The sequence below is a fragment of the Macrotis lagotis genome, chromosome 2 (assembly GCF_037893015.1).
Source record: "Macrotis lagotis isolate mMagLag1 chromosome 2, bilby.v1.9.chrom.fasta, whole genome shotgun sequence".
Classification (NCBI taxonomy): Eukaryota; Metazoa; Chordata; class Mammalia; order Peramelemorphia; family Peramelidae; genus Macrotis; species Macrotis lagotis.
In genome coordinates this window covers 16,589,452-16,607,119 of record NC_133659.1, presented here as the reverse complement: position 1 = coordinate 16,607,119, position 17,668 = coordinate 16,589,452, and the positions used below count along the sequence as shown (strand labels likewise).

The 17,668-nt window shown below is 38.0% G+C and overlaps 1 protein-coding gene across 9 annotated transcripts in view; it reads left to right on the top strand.

The window, feature by feature from the left end:
• Positions 1-17,668, top strand: part of PATJ (PATJ crumbs cell polarity complex component) — a 331,197-nt gene that overhangs the window by 44,757 nt on the left and 268,772 nt on the right. For all 9 annotated transcript variants that reach the window (XM_074221287.1, XM_074221289.1, XM_074221288.1 and 6 more), the window contains exons 13-14: positions 9,386-9,462; positions 12,972-13,028. In XM_074221287.1, coding sequence (XP_074077388.1) covers positions 9,386-9,462; positions 12,972-13,028 — 134 coding nt within the window. The remainder of the gene's footprint in view (positions 1-9,385; positions 9,463-12,971; positions 13,029-17,668) is intronic.

Sequence of the window (17,668 nt, the reverse complement as noted above, 5' to 3'; positions counted from 1 at the left end):
ACTCCTTGCCATTGGATGCTTCTAAAAAAAAGATCAATGATTCCTTTGTCTGGGACATTAAAAACTTTTTATTTATGTAAGGCAATGGGATTAATTGACTAGCCCAAGGTCACACAGCTAGGCAATTATTAAATGTCTGGGGTTGGTTTTGAACTCAGGTCCTCCTGACTCTAGGGCTGGTGCTCTATCCACTGTATCACCTAGCTGCCCCTATCTGGGATATTTTTGAGGGTATGGCTTAGCCTAAAAGGCCTCCAGGTTCTCTTCAAATTCTGAGATTCCAAATGTTGATCAGTTCCCCTGCTCTCATTTGGTCACCAGTGGCAGGAATTCCATGGACTTCTGACCATTCATGGAACCATATAAAGATTTAAAGACATTGTCATTTGGATTCTGATGTTGATATATGGGTCTTTACGCCTTTCCACAAATGCCTCCTTATACCCTTGATAATTGTTCCCAAACTGTTTTGTTGTAACTAGGGATCCCATGAAGGAAACTTAGATTTTTTTATTTTTGGAAACAGAATGACAGGCACTATATTTGTTGTAGTGACTAGAGGTCTGGCCTCAAAATCCAAGATCTGAGTTCAAGTCTAGCTTCAGACACCTACTGACTCTTTGAATGACTCTTCATTTCCCCTCTGATTGCCCCAAGCAACTCTCTGAAGACTCTTAATTTATAAATATATTTACAGCCTATAGCAACTGAAGGAGTTTATTACACCAGACATTCCCAATATGGAAGAAATCAAAGGTCTCGGTTTAAACTTTTTTAAAACTATTAAATTAGGGATTTTGTCAAGGGCTTAAGCCAGGGGAGATTTGACAGGATGATTGTTGGCTAATATTCTTTTTCCCCTCTCTAAATTGCCCAGTTCCTTTTGATCCTGAGAATCCCAACCAACCTTTGTCCATTCTAGCAAGATATTCTAATTCTGTAAGAGCTTTGTCTTAATTAGTTTGGAAATGCTCATCTTAAAGGAAGTTTCTACCTTTTGTATTTACTGTAAAAGTGTAATGGGCTTTGATTTGTATTTCTCAGAAATACCAAACTTAATGCTTTTTGAGTCGTGAATGTCTAATTCCATTGGCTTTGTGGGTTTCCCACGGTCCATTTACAAAGGCACAGATCTTATTTTCCCAGGCAGCTCTGTGTTCACACATTGTAATGGAAGAGGTTGGAAGAGTTAAACTTCTCACATTTCTTGGAGATTCCAGCCCACTGCTCTGTTTTACAATTCAGGGTTTGGTGGCCCCTTCTTTTTCTTTTTCTTTTTTTTTTTTTGCTCCATTTTGAAAGTTTGTGAAGAATTTTCATTTTTGTGTCTGGCACATAGTAGGTGTGTAATTTCAGTTCAATTGAACTGAAATATCAGGAGAATGAAAGGAATTTTTTTTTTGTTTTTATTTTGCAAGGCAAATGGGGTTAAGTGACTTGCCCAAGGTCACACAGGTAATTATTAAATATCTGAGGTCTGATTTGAACTCAAGATTTCCTGACTCCAGGGCCGGTGCTCCACCTAGTTGGTCCTGAATGAGAGCAATTTTGAATCTCCTATTCTAGCAAAATGTTGCCTCCTGCTGTGAGCACTCATTTTTAGCTACTTCACTATAAGAACCAGAACATCCGAGTCACAGATGGGTCCCTTGATGGGTCCCTGAAAGATGGAAGGATGTAAATCTTCCTCCTGTTGCTTAAGCAATTAGACCATGTCTATGCAGTCAACTTTTGTTCATCTGTGGTTGAATTGGGACATATTAGAGTCATGGATTTACAGTTGGAAAGGATTTTACAGAACAGCTTGTATTATTTTACATAAGAGGAAAAAAGTAGAGCCCAGAGAGGTTCAATGACTTGTTCATAGTCCCACAAATGACCGCCATGAAAGTTCATTATTAGAGAAACATCAATCAGCCTTCAAGATCCCACGCATTTGGGCACTATTTCATCTCTCTCCCTTGGTTTATTAGAGGGTGAACCCAGGGATTCTAAAATCTCCATATAAGGATGGAGCTCAGCTCAGACATCTCATTTCTCACCTGGCTGCACTATTCTGAGACATTTCTGACCATCTTCTCCACTATTCCCCCCATGTTGGGTAAACCCCCCCCCCTTTTAGTTTCTTTTTGTGTCCTCTCTTCCTCTATTAGATTGGGTTTGTTTTGGGGCAGGAGGTAGGTTGTTCATTTCTTTTTCTACAAATTTTCATATTATTTTCTTTCAAAAAATTATAAGCTCCTTGAAGGTAGGGTTGGGTCTTTTTAAAAAATATTGTGTCCTTAGTGTTTAGCACAGTCCCTGACTGACTGATTGACTCAGGGAGCAAATGGAAGATCTAGAATTCAAGGGAAGGTCCATTGACTCCGAGGACAGCCCTCTGTCAATGGCAGATTCAATCTGTCCTTGGAGCTTGGAAGCTTCTATAAGATAAGGGAATAAGGGGATTTCCCCATTTACTAAATGCCAGTCAATGTGCTAATGCTTTCACAAATATTGCCTAATTGGTTCTTCAATACAACCCATGAAGTAGGTGGTGTTATTATAGTGGAGGAAATTGAGGCAGATAGAGGTTAAGTGGCTTGCCCAGGTTCATCTAGGTAGCACAGATCTGAGGCTGGATGAACTCAAGTCTTCCCAACTCCTTCCATTGTTCAACATTTGTTCATTGTAACCTGTGAGCAAAGCACTGCACACCTGGATTGGGAATACAAAGACAGAAATGAAAGAAGTTTTGTCCTCAAGGTTTTATTTTATTGAATTCCTTGCTTTGATCACCTCTCCCCCATGTCTGTTTAAGACACATGTCTGAGGGGCCTCTAGGTGGCACAGTGGATAGAGCGAAAGTCCTGGAATCAGGAGGATCTGAGTTCAAATCCAGTCTCAAACATGTAATAATTACTTAGCTGTGTGATCTTAGACAAGTCCCTTAACCCCATTGCCTTGCAAAGAAAAATAGACTGGGCATGTTTGCCCAACTTCATCGTATTTGGTTTTGGCATCCCAATGATCTTTCTTTATTGGTTACAGACCAAAGAGTGGGGTGACTCTTGGAATCACAAAGATAAACCACTGCCCTTATTTTAGAAGAGGTTTATGAAGGGAGTAGCTTTCCCAAGGATGCTCCTTTGCATCAGTCTGAGAATAAAGCTTTCTGTTCTTAGTAGGGAAGGGATTGGAATAAGGAATAAGGAGATGAATGAGATTCAGCAGTTTCTGCTGAATCCATCTTCACCATCTATCTCCAGGATCTTGTTGCCCGTCATCATGTGGGGAATATTGAGAGTGTAGTGGAAAAAGCCCCCAGACTGGAAGTTAGGAGAGAGATGTGAGCTTGAACCCCAAGGGTTTACCCAGACTGTCTCTTCTTGCCTGGAATGTACTTTCTCTTTACCCTTGCCTCTTGAAGTCCCTAGCTTTCCTCAATGTACTTATTAGTGCATCTATCCTTAAAATTTGGGGTCTCAGGATTACTTAAAAATAAAACTTTTGTTTATTTGGGTTGAATCTAGCAATACCTATTATATTAGAAATTAAAATATCTTGGTTTTATTATAAAAATAGTTAGACCCTGAGAGTTACCACCATTCTGGAGGAAGCCTTGGCTACTTGCTGGTCAGCATTCTTTCCTCCTTGCTTAGATTATAATTTATGTGTTTTAATGTACCATTCCAATAGGAGAATGGAAGCTCCTTGAGGTTAGGGAATTTTGATCTGAGTATCCTCAGCATGACTTGAATATTGTATGAGTTTAAGAAATACTGTAGTTCTAAGTTATTAAAACATAATAGCTGGGCAACTAGGTGGCACAGGAGATAGAGTGCTGATCCTGGAGTTAGAAGGACCTGGGTTCAAATTTGACCTTAGTCACTTGACTGTGTGACCCTGGTCAAGTCACTTAACTTTGCCCCCAAAAACCCACAATGTAAAAAACCTTTAAAATTTATTTTTATTTATCTAAGGCAATAGGATTAAGTAACTTGCCCAAGGTCACAGAGCTAGGCAATTATTAAGTGTCTGAGGCCAGATTTGAACTCAGGTCCTCCTGACTCCAGGGCTGGTGCTCTATCCACTGTGCCACTTAGCTGCCCCTTAAAAACCTTCTGAGATACTCTATAATATAAGATTGGTTTAGAAGCCATTGAAGCTTCCTGAGACATTATTTTCTTTCAATGAACCAAGGATATACTTGATCTAAACAGCGTTTTTGTGAGGAAAATGTTTTCTAAACTTAAATTTGATATAGAAATAGGATTCATTAATATGATATCTATTGGATATGTACAGTATGATAGAAATGATCTTGGTACCATAATCAGGGGGCCTGGGTTCAAATCTCACTTCTGGTGCTTCCTACTCATGTAACTTTGGACATCAAATACCCTTCCTGGCCCTGAGTTTCCTTCCATGTAAAATGAGAGGGTTGACTTTGAAGGCTTCTGAAGGCCCTTCTACCTCTTGAGCCATAATCCAATAAACCCTTAATTATAATATATTAAGTAATAACCTAGTGGGTTATTGCTGCTGTTCCCTTCAAAATCGAAAAGACAGTCCTAATTTTGAATTTTGATCATCCAGTCCCATGAGGTAGCAATGTGATTTTTATGGATCATTAGATTTGGAGTCAGGAAGGTATGAATCATAATCCTACCTGAGACAATGTGACTATGTGACCCTGGGCAAATCACCTAAGTTCTCTCAGTCTCAGTTTCCTTATATGTAAAATAGACCCTAGAGCATCTACCACAAGTTATTGAGAGGATCAATTCAAATGAGCTTATACATACATATCTCTATTTTTATCTCTATCTCTGTCTCTATCTCTATATCTATTTTGACTCCTTGAGTCAATTGGTCAATCAATAAATTGGCCAATCTTCAAGTGTCACATTAAAATCGGGATTTAGCTCTTTTTATGTGAATGCTTGTTGCCAATGACTATGTTAGTGCTTTGGAGCCATAGCATTTCAGTGGTCATGAGAGGCCAAGATTGGTCTCTTTTAGGACTTTATGAGTCACAAAAAGAGCATGTCAGAGTTGAAAGGAACCTCATGGCCAATGAGTTCAATTTCAATAAACTGGAAAGAGAAGATTTTCACATGATCCTCTCCAGTCTGAGCAGAGGCTTGTGGTTGGACCATGTCATTTTGGGAGTAATACTTGGTAGGGTCATTTTAACCTGTCTTAGACCCCAAATTTTTGGTGCAGTTTTAAGCTATGAATAGTATTAAGACCTTTGGAATACCCAGTATAATAGCTGACCATTGAAATGTGCCCTTGTGAGGGTGGAGGCAGGAGAAGGGAGAGTTGAGAACAATTTGCCATTTTTTAAGAAAAGTGTTTATACAGATTTAGGTAGATTGGATCTGGAGTCAAGAGAAATGTGACTTCAGGTACCTCCTAGTTATGTGACTCTGGGTAAAATCAATTAACATCTGCCTATCTCAGTTGTAGAATGGCATTTAATTTGTAAATTGGTGAATAGTGATAGTACCTACTTCCAGGAGCAAATGAGATCATATTTTAGAGCTCTTTGCAAATATTAAAGCTCCATAAATGCAGCAATTTTTATTCAACTCATCCTTGGCATATTGTTACTAGTTTCTACAGTTCCTTAGAACAGGTATAATACTTTCATAAAATGTAATTGGGAAATGTTTTTAAAAAATCAAATGAACTTCAGTGAAACATCGCTATTTAGTCATTTCACTTCTGTTCTACTCTTCCTTACCTCATTTGAGGTTTTTATTGGGAAAAATAATGGAGGGGTTTGTCATTTCCTTCTGCAGATTATTTTACAGATGATGAAACTGAGGCACATAGGGTGAAGTGACTTGCCAGGTCACCATGTCTGAGGCCACAGTTGAACTCAGGAAGATAAATCTGACTGAGTACTCCTCTACTACAGTGCCACCTAATACCCATCAGAGAGAATTAAACAGAAACAACCAATGCAAAGACTACTTTTGATGATATAAGCTGGTTTTTTCCCCTATAGAGGAAGTCCTCTTATTTGGTGGGTCTGTCCTTTATGAGTAGACAGTGGACAAAAAATCTGCATGAGAAGTTCCAGTCTACGCTGTTGGAAGGAATACTTGCTTCAAGGAACTGCCCCATTGACCAAATGGAGGACAATGATTTGTGATGTCCTACAGTCCTTTACAGTACCTTAGTTTTTGATCTGGTCCCAAGAGTCAAGCCAACGAAGTTATTGTCATCCCTGTTTTATGGAGGACCAGATAGATTGGAAGTACTTTACTCAAGCCATATGGCCAGTATGAGTGATAGGCCCAAGATGGGATCTCAGAATATTTATAGACCAGAAGTAGTCCCCTTCTAACACCAGATAAAATAGTACATAACCTTGAAGAAAGCCAATAAAAAGCTAAGTAACCATATCCTAGTTTAGAAATGTACATTGGACAAAGAATACAGTATGGGAATGTCACCACCATAACATCACTGCATTTGAAGGTTGACATGAAAAGATCTGAATAGGATTTTTTTATATTTCTATGATCCATTATTTTATTGGAGGTGGCTACTCTTTGCGTCAGTTCAATTGGACTCTCCATGGTAGGTGTTCTTTGAGTTGCTCTGGATGGAAAAACTGATCTACTAGCAGAAAGCCTGTCTCAGCCCTTTTAGGCTGCTCCTTGAGTGAAGGATGGGCCATCCATTATTGGGCTTGGACTTAATCATTCCGCAAGCATTTAATTAAATGGTAGTCACGAGTCAGTCATTGTTCTGGGCCCTGGACACAAATAAAATAGTTCCCACCCTTAAGATCCTTACATTCTATTTATAACCTTTTCAGTTTAGTAGGCTTTGTGTTATTTCATCTGCATAGGCCTTGAAAAACCCAGGCTCTGTCCCCTCCATATCTCTATGAGATATCAGAGGTAACTGGTATAATAGATAGCATGCTGAGCCTAGTATTAAGAAGCTCTGCCCTGGATAATTACTAACAAATTACTTATCCTTTTATGTCATCTGCAAGGCAAAGAGGTTAGATGCATGAGCCTCTAGGAGTCATTCCATCTCTAAATCCAGAGATTTGACATCCTGTGATGTCATTTCCCCTTGGAGAGGTCACTTTGTGAAATGGAGCTCCTGGAAGAGCTCGGGGTTATGGTATGTCGCCACCTAACTCGTGTTAGAAGAAGCAAGTTCTGTTGTGACTTTTACTATGGAGCCTCTTCCTCTGATGATTAAGGTGCAGCCCCTAATGGAGTGTTGTAGGCATTGGAAATGAGCTGTGTCTGCTCAAGGACCAAAGATCCCCGGGCTCTGCTTGACCAAATTCAGATCTGGAGCCAGATGGCTTATGTCAGTTCCGATATCTTTTCTCAGACTTTTCTCCAGTCTCATGAAAAATGTTGAGAGGCTTTTGTGTTTCTTGGGTTTTTTTTTCCAATTGATATTTTATTTTATTTTTCCAGTTCTTTGTAATGAAAGTTTTTCAACATTCATCCACATGCATATGCATATGCATATTTATAAGTTACATAATTTCCTCCCATCCTCCCCTCAACGGCAGTTGTTTTTTTCGAAGGAAGAAAAGGGTTTGTTTTTGAGAGGTCTGTTCAGGGACCAGGGGCATTAGCTCTTACCTGTTCAGTGTTACTCCGACTGGAAACTTTGATTCCTGGGCTGTACGGGAGTGAGGTCAGCCAAAGGGTAGGTTGGATGACATAACATGATCGTGTCACTTTGCTGGGTGACGGTTAAAAAGATAGACAGGTCAGGGGAGCTACAAAGACTGGCTCAAAACCAGATCTTCTCTGGGAGCTCGTGTTACTGAACGTCCTCATTAAACCAGACAAGCTTTGATCCCTGCCAAGTGTGGAAAGAAGCCCGGGTCCCAGCTCATACGGCTACACACGCATGAGATTTCCCAGTAAGAGTAGAGTCCTCCATGAAGAGTGATGGCTTGGTATGGTGCAATTTGGAATCAGGAAGATCTGGATTCAAATCCCACCCAAGATTCTCATGTGCTTTGTGTCCCTGGGCAGGTCACTTCAACATTTCCAGCCTCAGTTTCCTTATCTGTAACATAAGGGAGTTAGTTGGTTCTAATTTCCCTTCTAGCTCTGAATCTTATGAAAGTATGACTTAAACGCCCAACATTTAGAACAGTCCAACCATAATAGCTGGGCTAAGCATCTTCTCTGGGGCTAAGCCCTGGGGATACAGAGGGTAAGAAAGCAAAGACTCCTATTCTCAGATGGTGTACAGGCTAATTGGAGGGGGTTTACAGTGAGGGAGGGAGCATGGGGTCATGGGGTTCCATCCAGTCATTGATCTTCATCACCAGTTTTTAATCCCGCTGACTCTCAGTTTCCTTCTCTGTTCACTGAGGGAGCTGGGCTTAGGTGTTTCCAAGGTCTCTTCCATTTTCTAAATCTGTGACCCCCCCTTAATTATAAAGGGATTGATATTTAAGGCAATATAATCTGAGTCTTTTTGTTAAGCAGCCACTGTGGTGCCAAAGTTGTCTCTGTTCTCAAAGGACTTCTATTTTAAGGGAGGATTGCATTATGAGAGCTTGCAGGGGGAAGGAAAATGCAGATCTGTGATTGATTTCACCTGTGTGAGGATCTCCCGGTATGGAAACTTTCCTCCACTGATGCAAATCAACAAGAGATCCATAAATCTTAGCTCGTTTTAGTGATGCTTGGCTACTTTACTGAGATGGTTAGGGACTTGTCCAGGGCCACACAGCTAGCTTATTAGGAGAACTCTAAACTGACAGTTTAGCTGCTATCCCATACCACTGGGAGTGGGGTTTGGGGCGAGTAAGCTTAACTGGATAGGAGGGACTGAGCCCAAGTAATCTAAAGGGGCAACTGAGTGGAGGCAGAGGTGATGAAGAAATGGGAGAGGGAGGTGGTCCACAGTTACAAAGCAAGGATTTTAGTTATAACCACAAGTTTGTTTTTTCTAGTCCTCCTTTGTAAATCCTTCTTTCTCCTTTCTTTTAAGATCCTCCATCAAAGTGTTGAGGTTGGAGATAAGAAAATTCTCCAAACTAATGCAGGCATTCCCCAGCTCATGGTTTTACAGAGTCCCCAGGGAGCTGTTAGTCCAATGTTAGAGGACTAGAACAAGGTCACACACAACCAAGTTGTATAAGAGGCAAGCCCTCCAACTTCCCTTGCTCCTCTTACTCAACCAGAAATGGGAGTGACATATAGGCTAGGAAAAGAATTCTCCTTTGCATAGAGCTGAGATTGACATCATTTATCAAATTCATCTCTGACTTAAACTGCCCCCTTGGTTGGAGTTGATGCTTTCGGCATCTTCCATTTTTCTGTTTCTCTCTTTAGGCTCTGTTTTTACTGAAAAAAAAAATGCTGATGTTTTCTTTCTTTTTTACATCTAGAAACAGTTTCTGACTCCCTGGAAAATGAGCTGAAATCCAAGTGGGAAAACCTGTTGGGTCCCGATTATGAAGTAATGGTATGTTATTATCCTTCGATAAAATGTACTCACGTCTGGCTTAATGTGAGGCGGCTCGTAACATGGTAATTAGAAGAAACAAGCACTTTGGGGAATGGCTCCCCCCAACCCCCAGCCCCTTTCCTTGTATTGGAAATAACTTATTGGGAACATCATCGTGGGTTGAGATGTACGAACCGTTAGATGAAAAAAGCAATCCAACTGCGATTCCCAATGGTTTACTTCATGTTGGAACGATTTAAGTCACAGTCGGCAGAACAGCAAGGGGGTGGCAGTGGGGGGATGCATGCCTTCAGATTTGTCACATTCATCAGCTACTTAGTGTGGCTGGCATTTTGATGATTGTCTTTGCGATCTGTTTGTTTTATTGGCCGCCAACACAGCTTGGGATATTAGTCCTATGTTTCACCCAGAATCTTAGACTTTTATGAGAAAAGTGAAGGAATGATGCGAGAACAAACTTGGTGGTGGTGGGGGGAGTGGAGGATGGGAGGGGAAGGAAGGAACTTAAGTGAAGGTGGAATGGCATGTGCCCCGAGCCCATCGGATTTTCTTCCACCTGTTATTACGATCAAGGAAAGGATTTTTCTGACAATCTTCATGATGGATGAGAGTTTGCTCTTTCGAAAAGACAAGTTTGAATTCCAAATACTTTTTGTGATTTAAAAGATTCCCCTTAAACCTTGACTGCTTTTCCCTTTTGTACATTTACCTTTAGTTAACAGGGAAAGAATGTTATTGTAATATTAATCTGTTATATTATGGTTAGCATGGTAATGCTATTTTGTTAGAATGTAATAGACTCTTGTTGGACTATCTAATGATGATGAAGTTGATGGCTGCCATTTATGTTCCACAAACTGTGCTCATAGTTAACATCTCATTTATTTCACAAAAACCCTGGGTGGTGGTTGCTATTCTCCTCATTTTACAGTTGAAGAAACTGAGACAGACAAAGGTTGAGTGTCAGCTAGTCAGTGTTGGGGACTGCACTGCATTTGAACCCAAATCTGCCTGACTCAGGACTCAGTACTCTGTGTCACCATGTAGGAACATTATTTTGTTGTTTTATTATGTTAAAAACTAGCTTTTATTTGATGCTTTAAGGTGTCTAAATAGTATCTCACAGGATCCTGACAACAATCCTGGGAGGTAGGTACTGTTAACCCCTGGAGACATGCGTCCCCCTTTCCAGGATTTCTTTGGGGGGGGGAGTCAAAGCTGGATGGTCACTATCCAGGATGCCATCAAATGGATTGTGGATATTGTACCAACCTGGACTTTGGTTTCCTTGTCTGTAATATGAGGGGGTTGAACTCTCTGGCTCCGAGGTCCCTGCTCTGAGGTCTTTTCTGGCTCTGAGCCTAAAGGTTTCTTCAGCCTCTCAGATTTGGGAGACTCTGGTTTCCAGGAGTCTTCCAAGCCCTGCAGGCTTGTGTTCTTATTTACTCCTCTCCCCTGTCCTGCTCCCCAAATTAGTCAGCGCCCAGTAAGATGAACATTTCTGTGATATGCTGGAACTGAACAGAGCATTGTATTTGAAATTGCAAACTTGTATTAGAAATGTCTTTTTCTTTTACATATATAATAAAGGCAGCTTGATATTTTTCAGAGCTCTCCAAGCAGTCTGGGTTTCCTGCTGATCTTCATCTTCATTTCTTTGCATTCTTATATAGTTTTTCAAATAAAAACAAATCTTTGTGTCAACTATCCCAGACAGGCAGAACAAATTCCTTCATTGACTTTGTCTGAAAACTTATTTTTCCTTCTGCCAACAGAGGTCACACCCTCTCTGATCAGAAAATGTGGGGAGTAGGTTTCATCATCAGTCCTTTCGAATTATGGCTAATTATTGTATCATGAAGAGTTTCAATGCAAGGCAATGGGGCCAAGTGACTTGCCCAAGGTCACACAGTGTCTCAGGCCGATTTGAACTCAGGTTCTCCTGACTCTAGAACTAGTGCTCTATCCACTGCCCCACAGAGCTGCCCCCTTTCAATGCCTTTCCAAGTTTTTTCTCTGCAAAGTTTTAAATTATCATTATATATTAAAGCATATTATAAATTATGAATAATACTTAGAAATTATTCTCCCAGTTCTGCTCTCTTCACTCTGAATTTGTTCATATGAATCTTCCCTGAAGCCCCCAGCTAGGTGGAACAGTGGGGATTTCACTGACCCTGGAGTCAGGAAAACCAGAGTTCAAATTTGACCTCAAACTTTTACTGGCAGACTGATCCTGTCCAAGTCACTTCACTTCTGCCTGCCTCAGTTTCTTCACAGTACTCACCTCCGAGAATTGTTGTGAGGATTAAATGAGACACTTGTAAATCACTTTATGAACCTTAGGGTGTGATATATTATTTCTCCTTTTTAAATTATCTGATTTTTTTCCCCCCTTGGTTGGCCATTCTTATAGTGATGCCTTCTCAGGTTCTTTGAGCTCAGTTTCCTCATCTGGAAAATGGGGATTAAAAATATCATTTACCTCCCATGGTTGCTCCAAAGATCAAATGAGATAATATTTGTAAAAAGTTGGCTGTTAAAGGATTATTTATTTCTAGTGCAGCGATATTTCCTTACATTTGATCCTCCAATTTTTTGTTATTTCCCCAATGAATGAGCAAACTCCTAGTTTTCATTCCTTTTTCTCTATATGCAAGTAGTTTTAAATACTTCAGTATATAGAGGTCCTTTTCCTCTTTTTATCTCTGTGCAGTATGAACTAGGAGCTGTAGCTCCAGGTTCAGTGTGTTAAGAATCACAGACACACACACACACACACACACACACACAGAGGGACACAACACACACAGGCACAGATATACACGTGGACACAGACACAAAGACACTCTTCTTCTTCCATTCAACTTCTGAGCTAGTTGAACATCTCTAGAAGTGACCCTCTTTGGGGTGGAAGCAGCAGCCTGGGTCTGCAGTCCAGGACCCAAGGATCATCCATGCTGCTTATTGGCTCGCTGATGTTGAGGGAACTCACTTTCCCTCTGTAGGCTTCAATTTTGCCTCATTTATAAAAGTAAGGCTTGTACTAGATAGGGATTATCAACTTTTTTTGCATCCTTGGCATCTTTGTTACTTTAGTGATGCCCATGGACTTTTTATGGAATTGTATTTTAAATACATAAAAGAAATAGCATTATTTAAAAAAATTTTGGATTCCAGTTAACAATCTTGAAGATATTTCCCAGCTTGAATATTCTGTGGTCATTAAAAGGCAAGCAAAAAAAAAAAAAATAGAAATCATTCTTTTGGGATATAGGTTGCTTTTTGTCATCAAAATTTCTTTGCTGTAGTATCACACTTGGAATATATTGAGCCTTTTCAGCAATTAGCTAGATGTGAGGCATTGAACCAGATCAGATGGAGTCCCCAGCACATGGAGGCTTCTCAGGATACTTGATTGGATAATTTGGGATTAAAAGTAGATGTATTCTATTTGATGCTGTTCTTACAAGTACCTAACGTTTTATAATTCCTCACTTCTCCAGGTTGTCATTTTGGATACACAGATTGTTGATGATGATGAGTTACAGAAATTTTCAAAGGTAAGCAATTAGTAACATAAACCTTTAAAAAATGATTTTAAATCTTTAAAGCTGCTTCTAAAATATTGAAAGAACCACTACTGAGGAGACTCTTTGTTATTTTAATTTTTTCCAATCTTCTATCTGAACTTCAATTTCACCTACATGCAATTAATATAAATGTATATTTATCTACCTATATTACATGTTGTAAAATCCCTTGGAATGAAGTAAAACTTCACAGTATAAGCAATTAATAGGGTGACTTCCTCTGATAGCATAAGTAACAATCCTCTGAAATAGTGCCTCACTTTTTCCAAAATAAAGGAGATATGTTTCATTATTGGTTCTCTTGAAATCCTATTTTTCTTTTAAAACTATAACCAAGAGGCAGTTAGGTGGCACAGTAGATAGAGTACCAGCTCTGGAGTCAGGAGGACCGGAGTTTAAATTCAGCCTCAAATAATAATTACCTAGCTGTGTGTCCTTGGGCAAGTCACTAAGCTTCATTGTCTTGCAAAAACTAAAAACAAAAATAATCAAAAGTTTTTAAAACAAATTCTATTATTTAATTGTTGAAAATTAATCTTCTTTCCTTTTTATTTCCCTATCTCCTTCTACTCCCCAAATGAGGGGGGAAAACCAAAACCCCTATTACAAATTCACTATTTTCACTATCCAAACACCTCTATTACAAAGATATAGAAAGAACTGATTTAAATTTATAAGAATAAGAATGATTCCCCAAGTGATAAATGATCCAAAAACTGATTGTTCATATTCTTTGAACATTTATCAATTGGGGAATGATTCTTATTTATATAAGTTTAAATCAGTTCCCTAAATACCTTAGAAGAAAATTATTAAATTTTTTCCAAAGATGCGCCCCCTCCCCATTTATCTACTTCTGATTTTATCTGCAATGATTTTTTTTGTGTGCAACATTTTAATTTAATGTAAAAAAGTTGATTTCTTGTGTTCTTTATCTTGTTTGGTATCATGAACTTCCCTTATATATCTGACAGATATTTTCTTTATTGGTCATCTAATTTGCTTATGATGTCAGCTTTTGTTTCCAACTCATGTACCTATTTGAATCCTCTTTTGGTGTGTGGTGGTTTATGCTGCTTTGTACCTAATTTCTGCCAGATTGCTTTCCAATTTTCCCAATAATTGTTACTTTTTCAAAAATATATTGAATTCTTATGTTCAATAATTGGGATCTTTAGGATCATCAAGCAGTAAGCTACTATTCTTATTTCCTTCGATATACTGTATGCCTAATCTCTTCCACTTATCATCCTCTCTAATTCTTATAACAGTACCCAACTGGTTTGCTGATTACTGTTTTGTAGTATAGTTTGAAGACTGGAACTAGTACCCTTCCTTTCCACTTCATTCTACTAATTTCTATGTGATTTGAGATTTTTTGTCTTTAGATGCACTTTGAAGCATATACATTTTTTTGCATTTAGACTTTGGCTTCATTTGTATGTTATTTCTATTTATATTATCATAATCATTATTTTATTTTATTTTTCTGTTTCTTGTTTAACCATTTAAACATGTATTCCCATATTTTTCTGAATTTCTGATGCTTTTCTTTTATGTCCCAATAAAATTCAGTTATATTCATATGCCACAGTTTATTTTCAGCTGTTTCCTGATGAATGAACCATACTCATTTTCTTTCCAGGTTCATTGCTTCTAGTTCTTGGTTCTTTCTTACATATAGATTATAAGTTCCTTGAAGGCAGGGAGTATTTTCTTTTTGTCTTCATTTTTCCGGTGTCTAGCACAGTGCTTGGCCCATAGTAGGCACTTAATAAATGCTTATTGGTGGATTTATTATATAAAAAGCCTGATATGATGATTTCAGTATACAACACTGACTTAGATATCTATCTCTATAACATACCAAAAGATTTGTGTACATATTACCAAAAGTTATAATAGCATTTTCTCTAGGAACAAATCAATATCTATTTTATAAATATACATGCATACATATATATCTTCTGTATATACCTTTAAGAGTTTTTATTGTTTATTGAAATAAGAATAAATGTCAAAAAAAGTTTTTTTAAAAATAGGAAGATTGCAGATGAATGATGTGGGAGCCTAACTCCAGAAGCAGAAAAGGGAACATCTCAGTTTTTGATTTTGATTGTCTCCCCACCCATGCAGAGTTGGTATCCCTTTGAGTTTTGATTTAGTTCTTTTAATTATTTTATTTGGCATCTAGTAGAAATTGGAAACCTAATGCCAAGTTCCAAATATTTTAACTAATAAAACCATTGTGGAGCAGATGTTGACATGCTTCAAGCCAGCCACAATCTGAGTCATGGGTTGGGTAGACTTCTACAAACTTCTTTTGGTTGTCTTTGTTACTAGCAACCAAAAACAAGAGTTAAGCACTGATTTTTTTTTCCTCTTGGTAATTTTAAATTAACTAGATTGTAAATTCTGTGTCATTCTTTGTAACCAGAGAATCAGAGGCCACAGGGATGGAAAACCATTGAAAGAAGCCCTCTAGGTTGGAAAATTTTATTTTACCACCACTGGGAGTAGCAACGGAGACTTTGTTTTCTGCCAGTGTTTCAGAGACAAATCATATTTTTATGATTCAGTGGAACTAATAGGTAGAACTGGACTTGATCTCATGTGCATCAGTGTGAATAGTGGAATGTGGTGGATATGGACATGAAAGACTTTTCATAACTCAATGAGAGTCTAAGGGTCCAATTTACTCATCTACAAAATAGAGAGCCTTGTGACTGCCTTAGAAAGTCATTTTTTTCTAGTTAATTTTTTCAATTTTCAAGCATTTAATTATTCTGTCTCACCTCCTCCCCACACTGAAAGGAAAGAAAGAAAGAAAGAAAGAAAGAAAGAAAGAAAGGAAGGTTGAAGATAGGGAATGAAGCCAAGGGGATATTGTAATTAAGCAAAACAAATTTCCATATTGGTCATTGCAATATCATTATATGCTTCATTCTGCTAATGTCTGTTTCCCCTCCACTTAGGGATGTGGGTAGTATTCTTCATCTAGATTGATCAAAACTCCTAAGTTTTTCCAAATTTTTTTTTCATGTTTTAAATTTTTTTTTAAGGTGATGAAGTTAAGTGACTTGCCCAAGGTGCCACAGCTAAGAATTTATTAAGTGTCTGATTGGTTTTGAACTCAGGTTCTCCTGACTCCAGGGTCAGTGCTCTATCCACTGCACCACCTAGCTGCCCCTGAAAATTGTTTTTTTTAACCAATGTTGATTTTTTTATGAATTGTCTTCTAATTCTTATCAGTCTCTTCATCTGCAAAATAGATTTATTTTCACTCTGTGACTTCCTTTGAGAATTGATTCTTTTAAAGGGTAAATCTATTACTACATGGAATGAAAATTGTAAAACAGATATTAATGCTAAAAATTAAACGTTTTCTATCTTTAAGGGTTTTATAGAGTTCATTTAGCATCTGTCATGAAATGATTATTTTTCCCAATTATGTTTGTGTGAAGGTATTTGTGGTTTAGAAGACACGTTCTCTCCTTCCCACTCCCTCTCTCCTCCTCCCCACTCCTGCAATTTTTCCAGGGGCAGATAACCAATATGGAAGAAGGACTATGCCACTCAATCCAGTTAGCTATTAATTTTTGACTCAGATAAAAGTTTTAACTAAAATAAACAAACATAGCAATTTACTTTGATCCACCAATTATTAGATATAGATGTAAAGAAAGGTGCCATTTAGAATAAAATGACTTGTTAAAATTTAGCACTTTCTTCATATAATTTCAATTATTTGAATCCCTGTACAAATTAATCTTGGTTTTCATGACAAAAATGAATATGAAACAATTTCTAACTCACTCTGAACTTTTTTCTGGTTTGGGACTTCAGGTGACCTCTAAAACAGGAAGGTCTGGATTCAGATTCAAATCCTACCTCAGATACAGACATTTCAGTAGTGAATTTTTCAAAGCAAGTGGAAGATAGGAAAAGAAATGAAATATGATATGTTTATACCAGTTATCCACCCAGATATGATCAGAAGAAGTTACTAACCTCATTATTTTTCTTTAAGTTGCGGGATAACATGTCTTAATGATTCCCATATGGTAGTATCTCTAGTATTTTTTTTTGTTATGTTTGTTTTTGCATGGTCACACAGCTTAGTATTAAGTGTCTGAGATCAGATTTGAACTCTGGTCCTCCTAATTCCAGAGCCAGTGCCCTATCTACCACACTACCTAGTTGCCCCACTCTGGTATTTCTTGATTAACCTAGATAGATAGATAGATAGATAGATAGATAGATAGATAGATAGATAGATAGATAGATAGATATTAACCTGTATATATATATATATTAGCATATATATATATATGTATATATATTTCTTAATTAAGCCTATATAGATAGGCTTCTAGCATTTTAGAACCTGAACTCTTCATGGAGTTAAAGAAACTAGGGTTATATTTCTTTACTTAATTTCAATTGTTTAAATTACAGTATAAAATCCTGATTTTCATGACAAAAGTGAATATGAAAAAAATGTCATTCTATCTGAATATTTTCCTTAGAATGAGAAGCTGTCTGGGACTTTGGAACAGTTTGATTCTTTGGTTTTGGTACTTCAGAACAGTGTATATGAAAATCCCTTT